The sequence below is a fragment of the Macaca nemestrina genome, chromosome 12 (genome assembly GCF_043159975.1).
Source record: "Macaca nemestrina isolate mMacNem1 chromosome 12, mMacNem.hap1, whole genome shotgun sequence".
NCBI classification, from domain to species: domain Eukaryota; kingdom Metazoa; phylum Chordata; class Mammalia; order Primates; family Cercopithecidae; genus Macaca; species Macaca nemestrina.
In genome coordinates, this window is record NC_092136.1 from 73,021,811 (window position 1) to 73,044,693 (window position 22,883).

The 22,883-nt window shown below is 43.5% G+C and overlaps 2 protein-coding genes across 2 annotated transcripts in view; one reads left to right on the forward strand and one right to left on the reverse strand.

Moving 5' to 3' along the window:
- Nucleotides 1–15,169, forward strand: part of LOC105468722 (mitochondrial ribosomal protein L48) — a 78,580-nt gene extending 63,411 nt beyond the window's left edge. The window contains exons 6-8 of the mRNA XM_071075263.1: nt 9,248–9,350; nt 12,345–12,434; nt 13,781–15,169. Coding sequence (XP_070931364.1) covers nt 9,248–9,350; nt 12,345–12,434; nt 13,781–13,855 — 268 coding nt within the window. The 3' untranslated portion in view covers nt 13,856–15,169. The remainder of the gene's footprint in view (nt 1–9,247; nt 9,351–12,344; nt 12,435–13,780) is intronic.
- On the reverse strand, nt 1,080–1,701 carry LOC105468723 (mitochondrial import receptor subunit TOM5 homolog). Its single transcript, XM_011719038.3, is given in 2 exon segments — nt 1,080–1,332; nt 1,334–1,701. Coding segments are annotated over 2 exon segments (153 nt in total). The 5' UTR covers nt 1,411–1,701; the 3' UTR covers nt 1,080–1,256.
- Nucleotides 15,170–22,883: the final 7,714 nt, after the last annotated feature.

Genomic DNA, 22,883 nt, shown 5'->3' on the forward strand with positions numbered 1-22,883 from the left:
TCACTTGAGCCTAGGAGTTTGAGACCTGCCTGGGCAACATAGCAAGACCTTGTCTCTACAAATAACAAAATTAGCTGGGCATGATAGCGTGTGCCTGTAGTCCCACCTACTTGGGAGGGTGAGGCAGGAGGATAGCTTGAGTCCAGGAGGTGGAGACTGCAGTGAGCAGTGTTCTTGCCACTGCACTCCAGCCTGGGTGACAGAGTGAGACCCTGTCTCAAAATTTAAAAAAACAGCCTGGACGTGGTGACTCAATGCCTGTAATCCCAGCACTTTGGAAGGCTAAGGCAGGCAGATCACCAGAGGTCAGGAGTTCGAGACTAGTTTGGCTAACATGGCGAAACCCCATCTCTACTAAAAATACAAAAATTAACTGGGAGCAGTGGCGCGCGCCTGTAGTCCCAGCTACTTGAGAGGCTGAGGCAGGAGAATCGCTTGAACCTGGGAAGCGGAGGTTGCAGTGAGCTGAGATTGTGCTACTGCACTCCAGCATGCAAGAGCAAGACTCCGTCTCAAAAAAAAAAAAAAAAAATTAAAAATAACAAACGTTGAAACTCTGTACCCATTAAACAATAACTTCCCATTCCCCTCCCCTGAGCTCCTGGCAACTACCCTTCTACTTTCTGTCCCTGACTTTTACTACTCTCCCTCATGTAAGTGGAATCATATAATATTTGTCTTTTTGTGACTGGCTTCTTTCACTTAACTTAATATCCTCAAAGGTCATCCATGGGCCGGGCGCGGTGGCTCACGCCTGTAATCCCAGCACTTTGGGAGGCCGAGGTGGGTGGATCACGAGGTCAGGGGTTCGAGACCAGCCTGACCAACATGGTGAAACCCCATCTCTACTAAAAATACAAAAATTAGCTTGGCGTGGTGGCGGGCACCTGTAATCCCAGCTACTCAGGAGGCTGAGGCAGGAGAATTGCTTGAACCCAGGAGGCGGAGGTTGCAGTGAGCTGAGATCGCACCATTGCACTCCAGCCTAGGCAAAAGAGCAAGACTCCATCTAAAAAAAAAAAAAAAAAAAAAGGTCATCCATGTGGTAGCATATGTCAAAATTTCCTTTCTTTTTCTTTTTTTGTTTTTTGTTTGTTTTTTGTTTTGTTTTGTTTTGTTTTTTTGTTCTTAACAAGCAGAATTTTATGTCCATTCAAAGAGTCTCTTACACCTTTCTGGGCCTATTCACTTGCAGAGAGGAGTCGAAACTGTAACCAGGCTCTTCATATCGTGCATTCATATGAGATGTCCAGTCTTCATATGCTGTCCAATTTCTTTAAGATAAATGGAGTGACTTGCAGCAGGGCCACGTAGATGAGAAAGTTCTGTATGGGAGATCACATCCTCGCGCATCTTCCGTCTCATCTCCTCCGGGTCCAGCTTCGGCGCGAGGCCCTCAATCCGGAACATGGCGGCTCTGACTTTGCAGTTTCTAGATGCCGCGCTCTCCTCTTCCCAGTGGCCGCCTCGCGCCTCTTTTTTTGTTTTTTGAGACAGAGTCTCGCTCTGTCACCCAGGCTGGATTGTAGTGGTGCAATCTTAGCTCCCTGTAACCTCTGCCTCATGGGTTTCACCATGTTGGCCAGGCTGGTCTCTACCTCCTGCCGCAAGTGATTCTCCTGCCTCAGCCTCTCCAGTAGCTGGGATTACAGGTGCGCACCACCACACCTGGCTAATTTTTGTATTTTTAGTAGAGATGGGGTTTCACCAACCACGTTGGCCAGGCTGGTCTTGAACTCCTGACCTCAAGTGATCGCCTGCCTCAGCTCCCAAAGTGCTGGGATTACAGTCATGAACCACTGCGCCCCACCTCCTTTCTTTTTCTTTTATTCTTTTAGTGACGTGGTCTCTCTCTCCCACTCAGGCTGGTATGCAGTGGTGCAATCGTTGCTTACTGCAGCCTCAACCTCCTAGGCTCAAGCGATCCTCCTCTCTCTCTCCCAAATAGTTGGGACTACAGGCAGACACCAAGTTGCCAAGCTGATTTTTTTATTTTCCTGGTATGATCTAGTCTTCTGAGTGCCTGGCTAATTTTAAAATTTTTTTGTAGAGATGGGGCCTCACTTTGTTGCCCAGGCTTCCTTTCTTTTCTTTTTTTTTTTTTTTTTTTTGTCTCACTCTGTTGCTCAGGCTGGAGTGCAGTGGCACAATCTCGGCTAACTGCAACCTCTGCCTCCCTCCAACCTCCAACCTTGCCTCCAATTTCTGGATTGTATAGTAAGTTTATGTTTAACTTTATAAGAAATTGCCAAATTGTTTTCCACAATGGCTGCACCATTTTGTATTCCCACCAGCAATGTATGAGAGTTCCGGCAACTCTTCATCCTGGTCAGCAGTTGGTATCATCAATTTTTAAAAAGCTATTGATAGGTTTATGGTGGTATCTCATAGTGGTGTTAATTTGCTCTTCACTAATAAATAATGATGTTGAGCATCTTTTCATGTGCTTATTTGTCATCTGTGTGTCTTCCCTGATGATATGTCTGTTCAAATCTTTTGTCCATTTAAAAAAATGGCTTGTTTTCTTACTGGGTTTTGAAAATTGTTCATCTATTTTTAGATAGCAGTTCCTTTTTTTTTTTTTTTTTTTGAGACGGAGTCTCGCTGTGTCTCCCAGGCTGGAGTGCAGTGGTGTGATCTCGGCTCACTGCAAGCTCTGCCTCCCGGTTTCACGCCATTCTCCTGCCTCAGCCTCCCAAGTAGCTGAGACTACAGGCGCCCGCCACCTCGCCCGGCTAGTTTTTTTTGTATTTTTTTTAGTAGAGATGGGGTTTCACCGTGTTAGCCAGAAAAAGATCTAATATTTGATGGCACAACAGGGTGACTATAGTCGATAATTTAATTGTACATTTACAGATAACTAAAAGAGTAGAGTTGGATTGTTTGTAACACAAAAGATAAATGCTTGAGATGATGGATATCCCATTTACCCTGATGTGATTATTATGCATTGTAGTCCTGTATCAAAATATCCCATATAACCTATAAATATATATACCTGCTATGGACCCACAAAAATTAAACATTAAAAAAGAGTACAAGCTCTGGAATCAAACTGTTGGCATTCATATTCTGGTTCTATCAGTTATTAGCAATATGACCTTGGGAAATTCTGAGCCTCAGTTTCCTCTTCTATATAATGAGGATGATAATTTTTTCTGTTTCTTTGAGCTCTGAAAATGAAACAAGATGGTACTTGACAGCACTTAGCACAGACACTGGCACATTGTAAACATTCTGTTACTGATTTTATTGTTGCAATAATTCAGAATTTTTTTCATCTGACAGGAATTAGAGATAGCTTCTTAAAAGTTGGTGGCAAAGAATATTAAATGTCATTCACAGAATGTTACTATCATACCTACAGTGGGGTCAGTTCCTTGGAATAGTGTTTGAAATTTTTAGGACTGTTTTTAGAGATGCTGCTTTTACAGTGAAGGGCACTGAATTTCCTGCTTTTCATCAACTAACCGCGGAAGTGCTGTTTTCCCTTTGGCTTTTACTTTTGCCACGTAGCTAGGTTTCTGGTTCCCCCACAGTTGGTGTGTTCACATAAGATTAGGGTCATTTTAGAGGAAATAGTTTCAATGTTTTGTTTGTTTGTTTGTTTGAGTCAGAGTCTTGCTCTGTCGCCCAGGCTGGAGTGCCGTGGCACGATCTCGGCTCATTGCAGCCTCTGACTCTTGGGTTCAAGCGATTCTCAAGCCTCAGCTTCCTGAGTAGCTGGGACTACGCCTGGCTAATTTTTGTATTTTTAGTAGAAACGGAGTTTCACTATGTTGGCCAGGCTGGTCTCAAACTCCTGACCTCAAGTGATCCGCCCACCTTGGCCTCCCAAAGTGCTAGGATTACAGGTATGAGCCACCGTGCCCAGCGTAGTTGCAATGTTTATAGGGTAGTTGTGGTAAGAAGCTAGTTTATTTTACATCTGGCTAAGTGGTCAGTGCTGCATGATTGTATACTCCCGGATTATAAATTTAAAAACTATGTAGTCCAAAAAAAAAAAAAAAGTTTCTTTAAAAAACGCAGCTGTAAAATGCCCTGGCTGCATTTGAGTGAAAACAGGAAGGCAGTTACATTTGTTGAGCACCTGCTATCAGTGAGGCACTCTGAACAAGCTAAGTACATTTTTCGTGTATTATTTAACTCAAACACCTTGTACATAGTAGATCAAAGTATCAACGCCGGAGCCAGACTGCCTGAGCTTTACTCTTGCTCCACTGCATTCTTAGTGTATGACATTGGGCACTTTGCTTAACTTCTTTGTGTCTTGGTTTCCTCATCTGTAAAATGGGATTGCTAAAAGCACCTACCTTAAAAGGCTACAGTGAAAATTAAGGGAGCTATTATGTATAATGTATCTAGAACTATGTCCAGCAACTGTTGGCTGCTATTATTATTACTATTGCTATTACTATTATTATAGAAGCTTGCCCATAGTCCTACACCTAGTAAGTGGCAAGTTCTGGAGTTAAACCTACTTTTTTTCCTGATTCTCTATTCTTCTAACCGGTTCTCCACACAGCATTTAGGGTGATCTTTCTAGATGGAAATATGATTATGTCACTCTTCTGCTTGAAATCCTTTGATGGCTTCTCCCTTAGGAGAATGGGGATGATCCTACTCCCTTAGGAGTAGGAGTAGGGGATGATCCTACTCCCTTAGGATCACAATAAAAGTTTCTCATGTAGCTTCCTAGGTGCTCCAGGGCCTGCCTTGCCTCTTTCATACTTCCCTCCCCACCTCCCTCTACTTCCAGTTACACTGGCTTTGTTTTTGTCCCTTTCCACCTCAGGACCTTTGCATATACTCTTCCTCTCTTCATCTAACTAGCCTCTACCTTTTTCTTAGATGCCATCTTTTTTTATTTTGAGATGGAGTCTTGCTCTATCGCCCAGGCTAGAGTGCAGTGGTGCGATCTTGGCTCACTGCAACCTCTACTGCCCGGATTCAAGCAATTCTCCTGCCTCAGCCTCCCAAGTAGCTGAGATTACAGGCGCCTGCCACCATGCCCAGCTAATTTTTGTATTTTTAGTAGAGATGGGGTTTCACCATCTTGGCCAGGCTGGTCTTGAACTCCTGACCTCGTGATCCACCCGCCTCGGCCTCCCAAAGTGCTGGGATTACAGGCGTGAGCCACCCCGCCTAGCCTCTTTATTTATTTATTTTTTATTTTTTGTTTGTTTTCTTATGTCTCGAATATTACTTCTTCAGGGAACCTCATTAAGTTAGGTCTTTATGTTATACATTAGAAGAAGTAAAAGGTATTTAACTGCCCTTTCATAACATGCACTTCTTGCTCTATAATTACTCGACTATTATTGGTCTTTTCTATTAGACTCTAAGCTCTGTAAGGCAAGGATTGTTTCTGTCTTCATTAGTGGTCTAAGCCTAAGATCTTGCCTAGTACCTGACGCAGTAGGCACTGAATAAAGACTTGTTGATTTGGATTGAATTCTAACAGGCATGCGGACATAATTCCTAGAACAGCAGGATGAATGTGCTGCTTTTTGCCTCTTTGCTGGCTCTTTGCTCCAAACAGCTCAGAGCATAAAGAGCTGTTTGTTTTTAGTAACTCAGTTCTCTGCATTGATTGAGGTTTTCAGACTGTCGTATTGTTAGGCAATCTCACTGCTCAGCCTTTCGGAGATGAAATTCTTTTCTTCTGATTTTCATTTCATCTTAATCCATCTTTCCTCGGGGGAGGGTGGGTAGGGATGATGGCCGTGACCTTGAGATGGAATTGGGCTAGACAGCAGGATGCCAACTTTTGTTCTCTAAATGGTTTGCACTGCTGCAACTACAACTCACCCAGGAGAGGCGAGGAAGAGGCCTCTCAAGTGGGTCCCTTAATTTGCCTGCATCCTTTGCCTAGCAGCTGCCTGAGGAGATGGAAATCTCACTCATCTGGGAGCAGCTTCCAAGCCTGAAGTTGAACCAGCCCCTGTGCTCTGCTGAGAGTAAAAGCATCATTCAGCATCCCTCGCTATGAGGCTACTCTTCTCTTTTTAAAACATCTACTTACATTTTTAAAAATTGAGATATAACTTGTATGAAGTGAAGCTCCCCAGCACCCCAGCAGACTTCCTCGTGTCCCTTTCTTGGCAATACTCCCCCTAAATAGTATTATTTTGTCATGTTAGGTTGACTCCTGAAATTCTTTCATTTATTTCCTTCCATTTTGCTGTCTGATCATCAAAGCAATGTTTATTGCAGAAAATTTGGAAGGTACAAAATAGTGTAGATACTAAAAATAAAAATAAAAAATAAAAAAAACCCATATGTACTCTTACATACATAAAGGCCTGTTCTACATCTTGATAAATCACTACCTCCTGTGAGGCTTTCCCTGAGTCCCCCTTTCCTCCCCTTCTTGTCCCTATAGTATTTGGCACAAAGCTATTATTGCCTTTGTCTTACTGTAGTACAATGTTTGTATACTTACTTACTTCTTTAAAACACTCACAGTGACCTCCTTGAAAGCATAGACCTTTTTTTTTTTTTTTTTTTTGAGACTGAGCCTTGCTCTGTCGCCCAAGCTGGAGTGAGATAGCATGATCTTGGCTCACTGCAACTTCTACCTCCCACGTTCAAGTGATTCTTCTGCCTCAGCCTCCTGAGTAGCTGGGACTACAGACGCTTGCCACCACACCCAGCTAATTTTTGTATTTTTAGTAGAAACAGGTTTTCACCATGTTAGCCAGGCTGGTCTCAAACTCCTGACCTCAGGTGATCTACCTGCCTCGGCCTCCCAAAGTGCTGGGACTACAGGCGTGAGCCGGGCGGCCGACATTTTTTTTTTCTTTAAATAGAGACAGCGTCTCACTAGGTTGCCCAGGCTAGTCTTAAACTTCTGGGCTCAAGCAATCCTCCTGTCTTGGCCTCCCAAAGTGCTCACATTATAGGTGGGAGCTACCACGCCTGGCTGCATAGACTTTTTTTTTTTTTTTTTTTTTTTTTGAGATGTTGCCCAGGCTGGAGTGCAGTGACATGGTCTCAGCTCACTACAACCTCCACCTCCCAGGTTCAAGTGATTCTCCTGCCTCAGCCTCCTGCATAGCTGGGATTACAGGCGGCTGCCACCACACCAGGCTAATTTTTGTATTTTTAGTAAAGATGGAGTTTCACCATGTTGACACTGGTCTTGAACTACTGACCTCAGGTGATGCACCTGCCTCAACCTCCCAAAGGGCTGGGCTTACAGGCGTGAGCCATCACATGCATAGACTTCTTATTGCCCATCAGGGTGCCTAGAACAGAGCAGGCTGTTAGTAAATATTTGTTGAGTGAATGAGTAAACAAATCAATGACATTTTGCTGAAGTAAGTGTTAAAGAATAAAACCCATTATTAGTGGCAGGAATGGACAATTCTCACTTTAGTCAGTCAGTCCTATCTGCAGAATGCCAAAAAAGAAAAATAGTATTTTAGGGTGTTTTTACTTTTCTGAAACACAATTATTTCACTTGAACATCCATAAGAAGTCTATGATTGTGTCCCCATTTTTTATGTTGGAAAGTTATTACTGTATTTGAATCAGAAGAAGAGGAGATCAGAGATAATGCTGAAAAGCAGGAGGGATGTTATTTAGAAAAACTACCTGAAAGAATTTGCAGTACCTTGCATTTACTGGCTGTATTTACTGTATGCCAGGCAATTACTTATGTAATCTCATTTAATCATTGCAACAACTCTATGAATTAGGTATTATTATTTTCAATTTATAGCGGAAGAAATGGAGACTCAGAAACCTGAATTTCCAAATTCAAATAGGTAATAATTGGCAGAGCCAATATCTAACTCCAGGACTGACTGTCATGTCTCTAGTCCATTTACTGTTACTTCTAAACTCCTGATCTCATGATCCACCTGCGTCAGCCTCCCAAAGTGCCGAGATTACAGGCGTGAGCCACCGCGCTTGGCCTATTACACTAAATTTCTTTTGTAGAGGTCTACCTATAGAGGGCCATGCCCCTTGCTATTAAGTGATGATTTTGTGACACATGAAAATTTAGGAATCTTTTTTCATTTATCTTCAGTTTGATGAACTTTTTGATAAGATGAACACAACACTACTACCATATTTCCATGTAGCCATTAGTCAGGTCTTATCTCATTAACACACCAGTTCTCACAATTCTCTGTTGATATAGGTCTAGATCGTTATCTTGTTTATACCTGAAGAAACTGAGGCCTAGAGGGGTAAGTGACTTACCTGAGTAAATATTGCTAATAAGTTGCAGCGCGGACACTTGACTCCTGTTCCGTGTTATTTTCACTGCAACATGTAGGCTTGCTGAAGTCGATTTTAGTAAGCATAAACTCTAACCTGGGAGAAGCTGCCCCTCAGGGGAAAATTAACAACGTCTGGAGGTAGTTTTGACTGTCACCACTTGGGGTATACTACAGATGTCCAGTGGGTAGAGGGATGTATATGGATATGTAGGTCAGCCCCTACAACAAAGAATTATCTGGTCTAAAATGTCAGTAGCACTGAGGTTGAGAAATCCTGTTCTAGAACAATTAATTTTCATGCCTTATTTCTCCAGAACAGATTAAATACCCAAGGTTAACCTCCAAAGCATACCTAGTGATGAGCTTGATTCTCTTTTTCTTTCTTTTCTTTTCTTTTTTTTTTTTTTTTTTTTTTTGAGACAAGGTCTCCCTCTGTTGCCCATGCTGGAGTACAGTGGTGCAATCTTGGCTCACTGCATCCTTGACCTCCTATGCTCAAACAATCTGCCCATCTCAGCCTCCTGAGTAGCTGGGGCTACAGGTGTGTGCCACCACACCTAGTTAATTTTTGTGTATTTACAGAGACAGAGTTTCACTGTGTTGCCCAGGCTGGTCTTGAATTCCCAAGCTCAAGCCATCCAGCTGCCCTGGCCTCCCAAATTGCTGGGATTACAGGTGTGTGCCACCACACCTGGCCGCTTGATTCTTTTAGAATGGGCTATTCTTCAGTAGCAACAAATTATTTATTAATCACCAGGTTTTATTCAGAGTATTGTATTAAGTATGATTAGAGATGCAGAACTGCATTAAACATGGTGTATTTGTTTAGGGAGTTTAGAGACTTTTGAAGGAGATAAGAGGGATCTAGTTACTTTGCTCCTGGTTGCAGATAAGCATCCCCTACATTCTGGAAACTATCACATGCAGTACTGGCTATACTTATGGACTACTATGATTGAAGTGGCTGCTGGCTTCAGTGAACACTCACTATAGTTGACTCTTCCTTCCCACAGTTATGCGATGCCAACCAAAACCATGGAAGTGTTACATTTGCAGGACCAAGGGAGCAAAATGTTACTGGACTCAGTGCTTACCACCCATGAGCGAGTGGTTCAGGTAGGCACTCCAGGAGAATAAAAAATGTATTTGCTTCTCCTGGTTCTTTTCTCTGTCCACTTTTTCACTTTCTGTTATGCTCTTTTCTTTCTTGAATAATGGTATTCTCCAGTGTTCAGTTATTGATGCCTCCATCTCTCCTTTTATAATACCTTCCCCCTATGCAGTCTCATTCATTCCTTAGGCCTCAGTGACCATCATTTAATACTGATAACCCCCAGATGTATACATCTCTAGTCCTGATCTGTTGGCTGAGGCTTGAAACTTGATACCCAGTTGTCTACTGGCCTTCTCGACTTTGATCCACAGGAGTCCTCCCTGCACTCCATCTATGCAAAATTAGTTGTAGAGGGACTGATTTTCCTGTTTTTCTGTAACCCTCCCCACCTTTGAACCTAATGTGTCACCCTTCTTTGTCTTCTGATACCCATTCATTCACCAAATTCTATAGCTTCTACGTCCTAAAAATCTTTCAGATTCATCCACTTCACTTTACCCCCATACCGAGTGATCATGTCATTTTCCTGCTTGAAACCCCTCAGTGGCTGCCTTCCTTTGATCTCTAGTAGTTGTCCTCTTTTCTTCCTGCAGATAATGATGGGTGCCAACCACACTACCTTGAGGGCACCCAGAGGTATTAAAAATACACAGCTTGCCAGCTTTACCATCATCCCCCTTTTAATAAGAGCATTAATTGATATATAATGGGCACATCATACAATTTACCAATTTGAAGTATACAATAAAAATGGTTTTTAGTATATTCAAAGAGTTATGCAACCATCCCCACAATCAATTTTAGAACATTTTCATCACGCTAAAAGAAACCATGCACCCATTAGCAGTCACTCCTCTTTCTTGGTCACCCTAACCCCTTGCAGCCACTAATCTAGTTTCTATCTCTGTGGATTTATCTCTTCATTTAAATGGAATTGTACATTAAATGGCCTTTTGTGTCAGGCTTCTTTCACGTAGAGGAATGTTTTCAAGGTTCATCTCTGTTGTATTGGTACTTCATTCCTTTTTATTGCCAAATAATATTCCATGGTATGGGCAACACCCTTTTTTTATCCACTCAAGGAACATACAGCAAGGTAATAAAATGAATGTTAAATTTAAGTCTAAATATGCTAATTTTAAAAATAAGTATATTTGGCTTTTAAAATATTATTAGGACTAAATTATTTGTAATATATCCTGTGATAGATCTGACATGCCAGAAGCCCATAGAATAGTTTGAATGCTTTAGGTTGGTACTCAGGTGCTTTCATGATTCTTCTCCTGCTTTTCCTCTTCACAGCCCATTTACTCCAGCCACACATGGAGCTAGGTATTTTTTGGGTTTTTTTTGGGAGACGGAGTTTCACCCTTGTTGCCCAGGCTGGAGTGCAATGGCAAGATCTCGGCTCACTGCAACCTCTGCCTCCTGTGTTCAAGTGAGTCTCCTGCCTCAGCCTCCTGAGTAGCTGGGATTACAGGCATATGCCACCATGCCCAACTAATTTTGTGTTTTTGTAGAGATGGGATTTCTCCGTGTTGGTCAGGCTGGTCTCAAACTATGGACCTCAGGTGATCTGCCCACCTCGGCCTCCCAAAGTGCTGGGATTACAGATGTGAACCACTGTGCCCGGCCAATGGAGCTAGTTTTAATTTCCTAACACTCTTATGCCCCCACATTTTACTGAATGTTGTTTCCTCTGCCTTCGAAATCCTCCACATGACTGTTGAATTCTCCTAGTTTACTCCTGTTTTTCTTCAAGATTTCACCAAGATACTAACGCTTCTGGAAGCTTTTTTTGACCTTCCTTGGTTGAGTTGGGTAGGAATTTTTCTTGTGGGTCCTTGCAGCCCCCCTGCCTGCCCTTTTACCATACATCTGATTCACCTTGGTGTTCTTAGCACAGTGTTTGACACCAGTCAGGTCCTGGTATGCGTGGATATGGGCAAAACTGAGTTGAATCAGAAAGTCAGTGTGCCCAGGCAGGTGGTTCACGCCTATAATCCCAGCACTTTGGGAGAATAAGGCAGTCAGATCACTTGAGGTGAGGAGTTTGAGACCAGCCTGGCCAACATGGTGAAACTCTGTCTCTACTAAAAATACAAAAATTAGCCATGCCAGGCGTGGTGGTATATGCCTGTAATCCCAGCTACTCAGGAGGCTGAGGCAGGAGAATTGCTTGAACCTGGGAGGTGGAGGTTGCAGTGAGCCAGGATCGCGCCATTGAACTCCAGCCTGGGCAACAAGAGCGAAACTCCATCTCAAAAACAAAACAAAACAAAAACAAAAATTAGCCAGCTGTTATCTCAGCTGCTTGGGAGGCTGAGGCAGGAGAATTGCTTGAGCCTGGGAGGCGGAGGTTTCAGTGAGCAGAGATGGTGCCACTTCACTCCAGCCTGGGGGTAACAGAGCAAGACTTCGTCTCAAAAAAAATAAATAAATAAGAAAGTCAGCCTGCGCTGGGTGCCATGGTTCATGCCTGTAAACCTAGCACTTTTGGAGGCCAAAGTGGGAGGACTGCTTGCAGCCAGGAATTTGACTAGTCTGGGCAACATAGCAAGACCCTGTTTCTACCAAAAACTAAAAATAAAAAATTAGCCGGGACTGGGGGCACGTGCTTGTAGTCCCAACTACTCTGGAGGCTGAGGTGGGAGAACCACTTGAACCCAGGAGTTCAAGGCTGCAGTGACCTATGATTGTTCCGCTGCACTCCAGCCTGGGCAACTGAAAGAGACCCTGGACTTTAAAACCTCTTGGTCCAGTAATGACATCTAATGCCCACAGGAGCAGATATTGGCAGTGACCATCTCAGCACCTTGCAGAAGGCAGGAGAAATCCCGTAGAGGCCAGGCTCAGAAACCAGTTTTGGTATTAATCTTCCACCCTTGGGCTCTCCAGACTCTACTGGAGCTGGCATTTGAACCCATACCATGTCTGCCCAGTTACCTCCTTTTCAGCTCCTCCCACCTCTTAGAGCGCCTTCTTTCATTTTGCAGATCAGCGGTTTGAGTGCTACGTTTGCAGAAATTTTCTTGGAAATAATCCAAAGCAGTCTTCCTGAAGGAGTCAGACTGTCAGTGAAGGAGGTAGGTGCTGGTTTGAGAAGAGGCCCCTGCTGGCCTGCATATGCTCAAAATAAGGATAAGAACATCTGGGCTGGGCGCGGTGGCTCACGTCTGTAATCCCAGCACTTTAGGAGGCCGAGGCGGGTGGATCACGAGGTCAGGAGATCGAGACCATCCTGGCTAATGTGGTGAAACCCCGTCACTACTAAAAATACAAAAATTAGCCAGGCGTGGTGGTGGGCGCCTGTAGTCCCAGCGACTCGGGAAGCTGAGGCAGGAGAATGGCGTGAACTCGGGAGGTGGAGCTTGCAGTGAGCCGAGATCGTGCCACTGCACTCCAGCCTAGGCGACAGAGCGAGACTCCATCTCAAAAAAAGAAAAAAAAAAAGAACACATCTGGACTGGCTTTAGAAAGAACAGAGAAATGTGGATAATGTGGCCTAAATAATAATCAGAAAAGTTGTATACTCTGATGACACTGTGATCATTAGTCCAGCTTCTGAGGCATCAGGGATGATGCTTTGTGGCCTACGAGTGCTGAGTTTCAACACAGCATCCTGATGTTGGTGGTGAGCCTATGAGGCCCCAGAATTCTCTCCTTTCAGACAGTTGTGTGGAAGAAAGAACATGGGTTAAGATAGTATATGGTGTAATAAATCAGAACACAAATAGGAAAATATATGTTAGAGAAAAGGTTCCTGGATCTTCAAGTCTTGACTGTAGCTTGACTAAATATATTTCATAAAGAATGCTAGTCAATAGGATGTTTGGTCAGGCATGGAAAACTTGGAGAACATTAGGAATCTTAGCCTAAATACTGAGTATTTGGGTCCAATTGCCAAGATGATCCTTCTTATGACACAGATGTATAAGGTCATCTTAGATTGGTACCATTTGCTCCATCCAGTTCTGCTTGTTCTGAGTCCATGCTTGTCAAGCTTCTTCTGGTTAGTATTTGGGCTTCATACAGATCTGGGTACACAGACACTACGTGCTGGTCATGCTGCCTTAAAACAGTCCAATCCCTGTTTGTTTTATTTCCTATGTAAATAATTTTGGTATTCTCTCTCTCTCTTTTAAATGCTTCTATTGTGATAGTTATAGCATTTTGACATTAAATCTTCATATATCTGTCTTTTCTAACTAGACTGCAAGTTCATGGAAAGCAAGGAGGAAATCTGATTCAAGTTTGAATCCCCTATACTATACTATACTATAAGTCTGCTACATAGTAGATGATAAAAGTTACTTGAATCTGAATGATTCTCTACAGAGCTGGTTCATGGTCCCTTTCTGGATGCTGTGCATATCTGGATAACTAAAAGCTCTGCAGTGATTTCCACTTATTTTCTTTTTCTTCTCCTTAGCACACTGAAGAAGATTTCAAGGGACGATTCAAAGCTCGACCAGAACTGGAAGAACTGTTGGCCAAGTTGAACTAGCTACTGTAGACTCTTTCATGCCCGCAATGGTCATATTGAGTGCCAAGGAGAAAAGCTTACTGGGTAGTCAGAGTTCATCAGGAGACCTGACCCTTAGATTTCATAAGTACCCATTCCCATAGCCAGTAATGTCCTCCTTCTCTGTGGCATGGCTGTACTTGCCATTTGTTACCACTTATCTATGAGGCAACCCTTGTTATCTTCCATCTAATAAAAATCTGCTGCTGATATGTATATATATGTGTGTGTGAGAGAGAGAAATTGGCCCATCCTGTGGAGTATCTTTAAGAGATTCTATATTCTGGCCAGGCACGGTGGTGCATCCCTCTAATCCCAGCACTTTGTGAGGCTGAGGCAGGAGGACTGCTTGAGGCCAGGAGCTTGAGACCAGCCTGGCAACATTCTGTCTTTACCAAAAACTTTTTTTTTTTTGCGAGACGGAGTCTCGCTCTGTTGCCCAGGCTGGAGTGCAGTGGCATGATCTCGGCTCACTGCAAGCTCCGCCTCCCTTGTTCACGCCATTCTCCTGCCTCAGTCTCCTGAGTAGCTGGGACTACAGGTGCCTGCCACCACGCCTGGCTAATTATTTGTATTTTCAGTAGAGACGGGGTTTCACCGTGTTAGCCAGGATGGTCTCTATTTCCTGTCCTTGTGATCCGCCCGCCTCGGCCTCCCAAAGTGCTGGGATTACAGGCGTGAGCCACAGCGCCCAGCCAAACATTTTTTTTTTAAATTAGCTGGACGCGGTGGTATGCACTTGTAGTCTCACTACTCGGGAGGCTGAGGCAGGAGGATTGCTTGAGCCCAGTAGTTCAAGACTGCAGGAGCTATGATTTTGCCATTGTACTCTAGCCTGGCTGACAGAGTAAGATCCTTTCTTTTTTTTAAAAAAAAAAAGAGATTCTATTTTCTCTTTGCCTGATGCTTTACACAGAAGCATGTTCCCCTTCCACATTTCTCCAACTAGAGTGAATTCATCCTTTAAAGCAATCTGGCATAGTGTCCTGTAGTGAAGCAGAGGATCATAACATAAGTAAACTCTCTATGGGTGGAAGTTGGAGAGAGGGACATTTTGGCTTTGTACATGAAAAAACTCTCCAGATAGAAACAGATTCTGCCCATAAGTGAAATAAAATGCTTTGTGGGGGTAATAAGTGACTTATAAGTATTCAGGTAGATGTTACATAACTGCTAATTAAGTTACTCTGGATTGAGTTTAAGCAAAGACTTGAAAGTTGATCTTGGTCAGGTGTCAGTAAACTACTGCCCATGAACAAAATCCTACCCACTGCCTGTTTGTGTGTTTTTTTTTTTTTTAAATAATATATTGAGGTGAAATTCATATATACAAAATTAAACTTTTTTTTTTTTTAAACGGAGTCTCGCTGTGTCACCCAGGCTGGAGTGCAGTGGTGTGATCTTGGCTCACTGCAACCTCCGCCTCCTGGGTTCAAGCAATTCTCCTGCCTCAGCCTCCCAAGTAGCTGGGACTACAGGCGCCTGCCAACACGCCCAGCTATTTTTATTTTTTTGAGATGAAGTCTTGTTCTTGTTGCCCCGGCTGGAGTGCAATGGCGCCATCTCGACTCACTGCAACCTCTGCCTCCTGTGTTCAAGCAATTCTTCTGCCTCAGCCTCCTGAATAGCTGGGATTACAGGTGCCTGCCACCACGCCTGGCTAATTTTTGTATTTTTAGTAGAGATGGGGTTTTACCATGTTGGCCAGGGTGGCCTTGAACTCCTGACCTCAGGCGATCCACCCACCTCAGCCTCCCAAAATGCTGGGATTACAGGCATGAGCTGCCGCCGCACCTGGCCTTAAACATTTTAAACTTGAGTAATTCAGTAGCATTTATTTAGTACATTCACAATGTTGTGCAGTCACCAGCTCTATCTAGTTCCAAAACCCCTCCGTTTTTTTGAAATAAAGGTTTATTGGATCAGAGCCATGCGTATTCACTTACATACTGTCTCTGGTTGCTTTAATGCTGCAATGGCAGAGTTGGGTAGCTGCATGTGTATTGCCTCTGTATCATATGGGCAATGGGCAAGTGTCACATGTTTTCCATTTGGAAACCTGGAAAAAATAGCAGTCTTTTCCAGTTGCTCAGTTGTTATCAATATATGGAAGCAGGAATCAGGATTTCATAAACTGACAAGACACTGGAGCTTAAGGACTTTAGGATCCAGCCAACCTAATTGTCTCTTTTAGCTAGTACAGGTTAGGAGCCCATAGAGGGCAATTCTTTGCCCAAGGTCATGGGATATGTCACTGGCAGAGGGGCAGCAGGATTCAAATCTCTTGATTCCTAATCCGTCTTTTTCTATCACATCACTCAGGGATGAGTCAGGCTTCTTACACAGGAGGCAGCTGGATTCTGTCACCTTGGAGCTCTTGTGTCACTGACCTAGTTGATGATTTATGCTCTCACCAGAGTCAGAGAGCTTTTGTTGCTCATCATTAGTTTGCCCTGAGACAAATGGAAGTTACTCTTAATGCCTTATCCTGGTAAGAAGGACTGGAGATATTCTGATTGCCAGAACCTCAGGGTTACAAAACAACTATGAGCTTTGACTCTTCTGGAGGGAGGTCCAGAAGGAAATGGATGTTCTTCCGATCACATGGCAGTAAAACCACACGGAACACAAGTCTTCTGGCTCCAGGTTGAAAATGCCTTCCCTTCCCTCCCTGAGACAACCTGCTAAAGGAAAAGAGGCAAAGAAACCTGAGTTGTGCCTGGCTTCTACATTTATTCATTTCTAGCCCATTGAACTTCAGATTTCTGATCAGAAGAATGAGCATAATCCCTTTTTAGGGATTTGAGATGGAGATAATATATATAATGGGCCGGGTGCGGTGGCTCAAGGCCTGTAATCCCAGCACTTTGGGAGGCCGAGACGGGCGGATCACAAGGTCAGGAGATCGAGACCATCCTGGCTAACACGGTGAAACCCCGTCTCTACTAAAAAAAAAAAAATACAAAAAACTAGCCGGGCGAGGTGGCGGGCACCTGTAGTCCCAGCTACTCGGGAGGCTGAGGCAGGAGAATGGCGTAAACCTGGGAGGCGGAGCTTGCAGTGAGCTGAGATCCGGCCACTGCACTCCAGCCTGGGTGACAGAGCGAGACTCTGTCTCAAAAAAAAAAAAAAAAAAAAAAAAAAAAAATATATATATATATATATAAAATGAACTAGTAATGCTCAGTAAATGTTATATTTCCTTCCCTTCTAAAACTTCTTTGGCATACTTTTTTAAAATATTTTTTTCATTGAGGTATAATTTATATATAGTGACATACAGATCTTGAACATATATTTGATCAATTTTGAAAATACATCTACCTACCCATGAAACCCATACTTGTATCAAGATAAAGAACATGTCCATCACCCCAAAAAGTTCCCTCATAATCTTCTTCCCCCAAGATGGAGTTTTGCTCTGTCGCCCAGGCTGGAGTGCAGTGGCACAATCTCGGTTCACTGCAACCTCTGCCTCCTGGGTTCAAGCAATTCTCCTGCCTCAGCCTCCCGAGTAGCTGGGGTTACAGGCATATGCCACCACACCTGGCCAATTTTTGTATTTTTAGTAGAGACAGGGTTTTGCCATGTTGGCTAGCCTGGTCTCAAACTGGCTGGTCTCGAACTCCTGACCTCATGATCCGCCTGCCTCAGCCTGCCAAAGTGTTGGGATTACAGGTGTGAGTGACTGCATACGGCCATCTTTCACATTTTCTCCAAGAAGTAACCACTAACCTCGTTTCTACTGCCATAGATTAGTTTTGCCTATCTAGTACTACATATAAATGAAATATACAGTATGTATTCTTTTCTGTCTGACTTCATCCGTTTAGCATAATGTTTTATCCCTTGTGTTACATGTATCAGTAGTTCATTCCTTCAGCATACTTTTAGTTTTGAATATCCTAGTTGGGGTTAAATTATTCCTAGTAGTGCCATGAAATCACAAGGGATAGGCAGGAGAGAAGAAGGAATGTCAGCGGATTGAGAGTCAGAATAGGTGGGTTCTAATCCTGGCTCTATCAATCAATACATAACCTTGGGGATAAACTATTTTGGTCTTCATTTTACAAATGTGTTAACTGGCCCAGGGAGAGAGAGAGACTTGTCTAAGGTCACCTAATTAGCCAGTGGCAGAGCCAAGGATGGTTTAAGGTCACACAATTCCTGGTTGAGTGCACATTACTGAGATTTTTAAAAAAGGATTTTTATATAGATCACTATTTTTTTTTTTGAGACGGAGTTTTGCTTTTATCACCTAGGCTGGAGTGCAATGGCACAATCTCGGCTCACTGCAACCTCTGCCTCCCAGGTTCAATCGATTCTCCTGCCTCAGCCTCCCGAGTAGTTGGGATTACAGGCACCCGCCACTACACCCGGCTAATTTTTGTATTTTTAGTAGAGACTGGGTTTCACCATGTTGGCCAGGCTGGTCTTGAACTCCTGACCTCAGGTGATCCACCCGCCTTGGCCTCCCAAAATGCTGGGATTACAGGTGTGAGCCACCACACCGGGCCAGATCACTAACTTTCAAGGATAGGATGCCTGGGTAAAATGGGCAGTTTTCCTAGTTGAGGCCAGCAGATTCCTCAGCTTCATGTTTTTGTCCCTTTCCTCTGGCTGAGGATGACTTGTTCCTCCACCACGAAAGCCTGGAAATGGCCAGCTGTGGATTCTGAAAAGGTATGTTTTAGACACATTCAAACAAATCTAGGTATTTTGGTCACTCAGATACTAGCAATGCTGAGGCCCCTGGGTCCCCTCTGTTTCTAGTGTACTTAAGGAAAGCTTTCTGAGCCTGTACTGGGTGTGCCTAGAACTAATCCTGATGGAGAGAGACTGCATACAGAGGTAGCCAATGTGTCTTGTGCTTGTTTAATCTGTACTTTGATCTCTTTGTGAATTTTTGTTTTCATGTGTCTGATCTTCCCACAATCTAAAATGATTCATTTGACTATAATAATCCCTCTGGAATAACTTTCATTCTCAGACATTTCAGCTCATTTTAGAAAATCAGCTCACCATTGAGTGTCCAGGATCTGAAGAATGAAAACCCTTCAAAAGATAGCTGCTGACAGGGAAGAATCCCTGCTACCTCCTCTGCTTGCTTTAAGTCCTTGCTGAGCGAGAAGGGAGCCCCAGCATTTTCTACAGGAAAATATAAGGATTCAATCTGGACTTGCTTCAGTTCTCTTCGGGTTTCTGAAGTCAGCAGCTCAAGGACTTAGTCTGGCAACTTTATGGAGAGAGGGTGGGAGGAGTATCTTCTTAGTCATGTAGTAAAACGCATTGCAGTGCACCTTTGTACCGAGCACAAGGCCAAGTCCCCAGCCAAGGACCTTGAAAGGAAGAGCTAAACCATGAGTCTGCCCTAGGCCTAGCCAAGAGAGGCATCAAGCCAAGAGGTCTCTCCACTCATCCCTGGCACCAAGCCTCTAAGCAGAGGCAACCCAAAGCTGCCAGAGTTAGATCCTATAGGGACAGGTATGAACCACCTTAAAGTCCAGCTCCTAGACTGTGGGCTGCAAAGCTGAGACTAAAGAAAAACATACCAATCTATATCACTGTGGGCAACTTGCACTAATTAATTGCAAAAAGTTAATTTCCTTTTTGCAAAGTGCTGACAAAAGCAAAGTAATATTTACACAGTCAATGTGGTTACTCACTACTGTGTGTTAAGCACTGCACTGGGCACCAGATGCTTGTGAGAGTAGAGTAGAAAACAGCCTAGGCTTTAGAGCAAGACATGCTTGGGAGTCTGATCCCCAGTCTGAGTTTTATTTCCTCATCTAAAGGAGAGCGAATGCCACGTTCAGAGGATTAGAAATTAGATTAGATAATGTAACTCAGGACAATCACTAGCACACTTAATAGTGATGATGGTAATAGCTAATGTTCACTGAACACTTACTATGTGCCAGATGCTGTTCCTAGGCTAAACCAATATTTAACTCAATCTTTCAACAATCCTATGAGGAAGGCCTATATTAGTTTTGAGGCTTGTGAAAAAGGTACTATATTTGCATTTTTACACAGGTAAAAACAGATCCTGAGATGTTAAGTAACTTGTCCAAAGTCACAAAGCTAGTAAGTGGCATAACTAGGATATGAAGGCAGCACATCATTGGGATTGACAGCAGGCTCTGGAACCAGACTGTCTGAGTTAAATGCCCAATAAATTTTAACACTTTTTATTATTAGCTACATATGTTTCGTTCCCTCATTTATTTGGCTTATGACATACGAATTATCCCCATTTATCTGAGGGAACAGGCTTGGATGGCAAGAGTCCTCTTTGCCTGATCAAATACATTCTGTGATCCACCCCATGCTTAACTCCCTATTAGAGCCACTGTCCTCCAAAACATGCTTGCTCCACTTAGCTGGTTTGGAAGCCATCCTTCCTGCTAAAGAGGCCTTTTATGCTTCTCTCTGTTGCTATCACCCCCTCCTCCATAGCCTACTATTTTTACTCACACAAAATACACACATTCCTATTGTAAAAGATTTGAATACACAGAGTCCTTACTGATGGAAATTGACATTGGGACCATTTACTAGTATAAACAATGCTGCAATGAACCTAATAGTATATATGTCTTATAAAAATACATTTCTGGGCCGGGCACGGTGGCTCAAGCCTGTAATCCCAGCACTTTGGGAGGCCGAGACGGGCGGATCATGAGGTCAGGAGATCAAGACCATCCTGGCTAACACGGTGAAACCCCGTCTCTACTAAAAAAATACAAAAAAACTAGCCGGGCGAGGTGGCGGGCGCCTGTAGTCCCAGCTACTCGGGATGCTGAAGCAGGAGAATGGTGTAAACCTGGGAGGCGGAGCTTGCAGTGAGCTGAGATCCGGCCATTGCACTCCAGCCTGGGCAACAGAGCGAGACTCCGTCTCAAAAAAAACAAAAAAACAAAAAAACAACAAAAAAAAAAACACCTTTCAGGCCAGGCACAGGGGCTCATACCTGTAATCCCAACACTTTGAGAGGCTGAGGTGGGAGGATCACTTGAGCCCAGGAGTTTGAGACTAGCCTGGGCAACATATTGAGACCTCATCTCTACCAAAAACAAAAACGAAATTTCTCTGATTATCCATGATGTAGAGCATATTTATAGTTTCCTATGTTTTCTGGCTTGTTCACTTTTTTTTTTGAGATGGAGTCTCGCTCTGTCACCCAGGCTGGAGTGCGGTGGCAGGATCTCAGCTCACTGCAACCTCTGCTGCCTCCTGGGTTCAAGCAATTCTCCTGCCTCAGCCTCCCAAGTAGCTGGGATTACAGGCACATGCCTGGCTAATTTTTTTGTTTTTAGTAGAGACAGGATTTCGCCATGTTGGCCAGGCTGGTCTCAAACTCCTCATCTCAAGTGATCCACCCAGTTCTGCCTCCCAAAGTGTTGAGATTACAGGCGTGAGCCACTGCACCTGCCTTATTTGTTCACTTTTCTATCCAACAGTGTGCTTCTTAGTGGCTTCCAGGTACTTTTTATTCTGGATGGTAATCTTTTCTGCTATAATTTACAAATAGGTAATGTCTACTTCATCTTTATTATTTATTTATTTATTGAGACAGTCTCACTCCATCACCCAGGCTGGAATGCAGTGGTGCAATCTTGGCTCACTGCCATCTCTACCTCCCAGGTTCAAGTGATTCTCCTGCCTCAGACTCCCAAGTAGCTGGGATTATACTCAGCATGCACCACCATGCCTGGCTAATTTTTTTGTATTTTTAGCAGAGATGGGGTTTTGCCACGTTGGCCAGGCTGGTCTTGAACTCCTGACCTCAAGTGAGCCACCATGCCTGCCCTACTTCATCTTTAAAAGTTCAACTCAACTCATCCCTTCTCTTCTTTGAGATTCTTGCTGAAAACTCCAGTGCACACTGCTTGTTTTCTCTGATGAATCAGCACTGAGCACACACACATAGCAATTTGTCTTTATAATTTGCCTGGTTATCCCCTTCAGCCAGAAATAGGATTGTTCTTTAAACTCCTATCTTCTCCCCTCTTTTCTCTTTACTTCTTCCCCAGATACTGGCATGAAGGCTCAAAGCAAATTTTAAGGCCTACTATACCTCAGATTTGGGCTTCTAATAGATCGATCCTGAAGCAATATTTGTTACTGTCTGGGTGTGGTGGCTCATACCTGTAATCCCAGCACTTTGGGAGGCTGAGGAGGGTGGATCACTTGAGGTCAGGAGTTCGAGACCAGCCTGGCCAACATGGTGAAACCCTGTTCCCTACTAAAAATACAAAAATTAGCCGCGTGTGGTACTGCTTACCTGTAGTCCCAGCTACTTGGGAGGCTGATGCAGGGGGATCACTTGAATTTGGGAGGCAGAGGTTGCAGTCAGCCCAGATTGCACTATTGCACTCCAGCCTGGGCGACAGAGCAAGACTCCATCTCAAAAAAAAAAAAAAAAAAAAAAAAAAATAGAATAGAATGGAAGAGTTTTGTTGAAGAAAAATGAGAATTGATATGCAACTGTTTTGAATCAGAAAACACAACCTACTAAAAGGGGGAGTTATTCAGCTCCAGCAAATTGTTAAGAGGGAATAAAAGTCAATGTTAACAGCTTTTCCACTTTTTAAAAGCTGAAAATCTGTATTTTAGTGTTAAATATACTTTAAAAATGTTAGCCCAACTTTGTGTGTTTGTTGGGTTGGGAGCAGGTTAAAGCCAGACTCGGTATCTGTTAATTCAACAGAATCTAGCATTTAATAGGTACTCAATATTTGAATAATTAGCTGGGTGTGGTGATGCACACACCTGTGGTTCCAGCTACTTGAGAGGCTTAGGTGGGAGGATGGCCTGAGCCCACTGAGGATGCAGTGAGCCCTGATTGCGCCACTGCACTCCAGCCTGGGCAACAGAGACTCCGTCTCAAAAAAACAAAACAAAAACATATTTGAATAAAAAGTTTCCCCATTTGCTTTCTTCCTTCCACTAAACTGACTGAAACATCCAGAACAAGCGATGAAAGAGAAAAGCACTAATCAGGTAA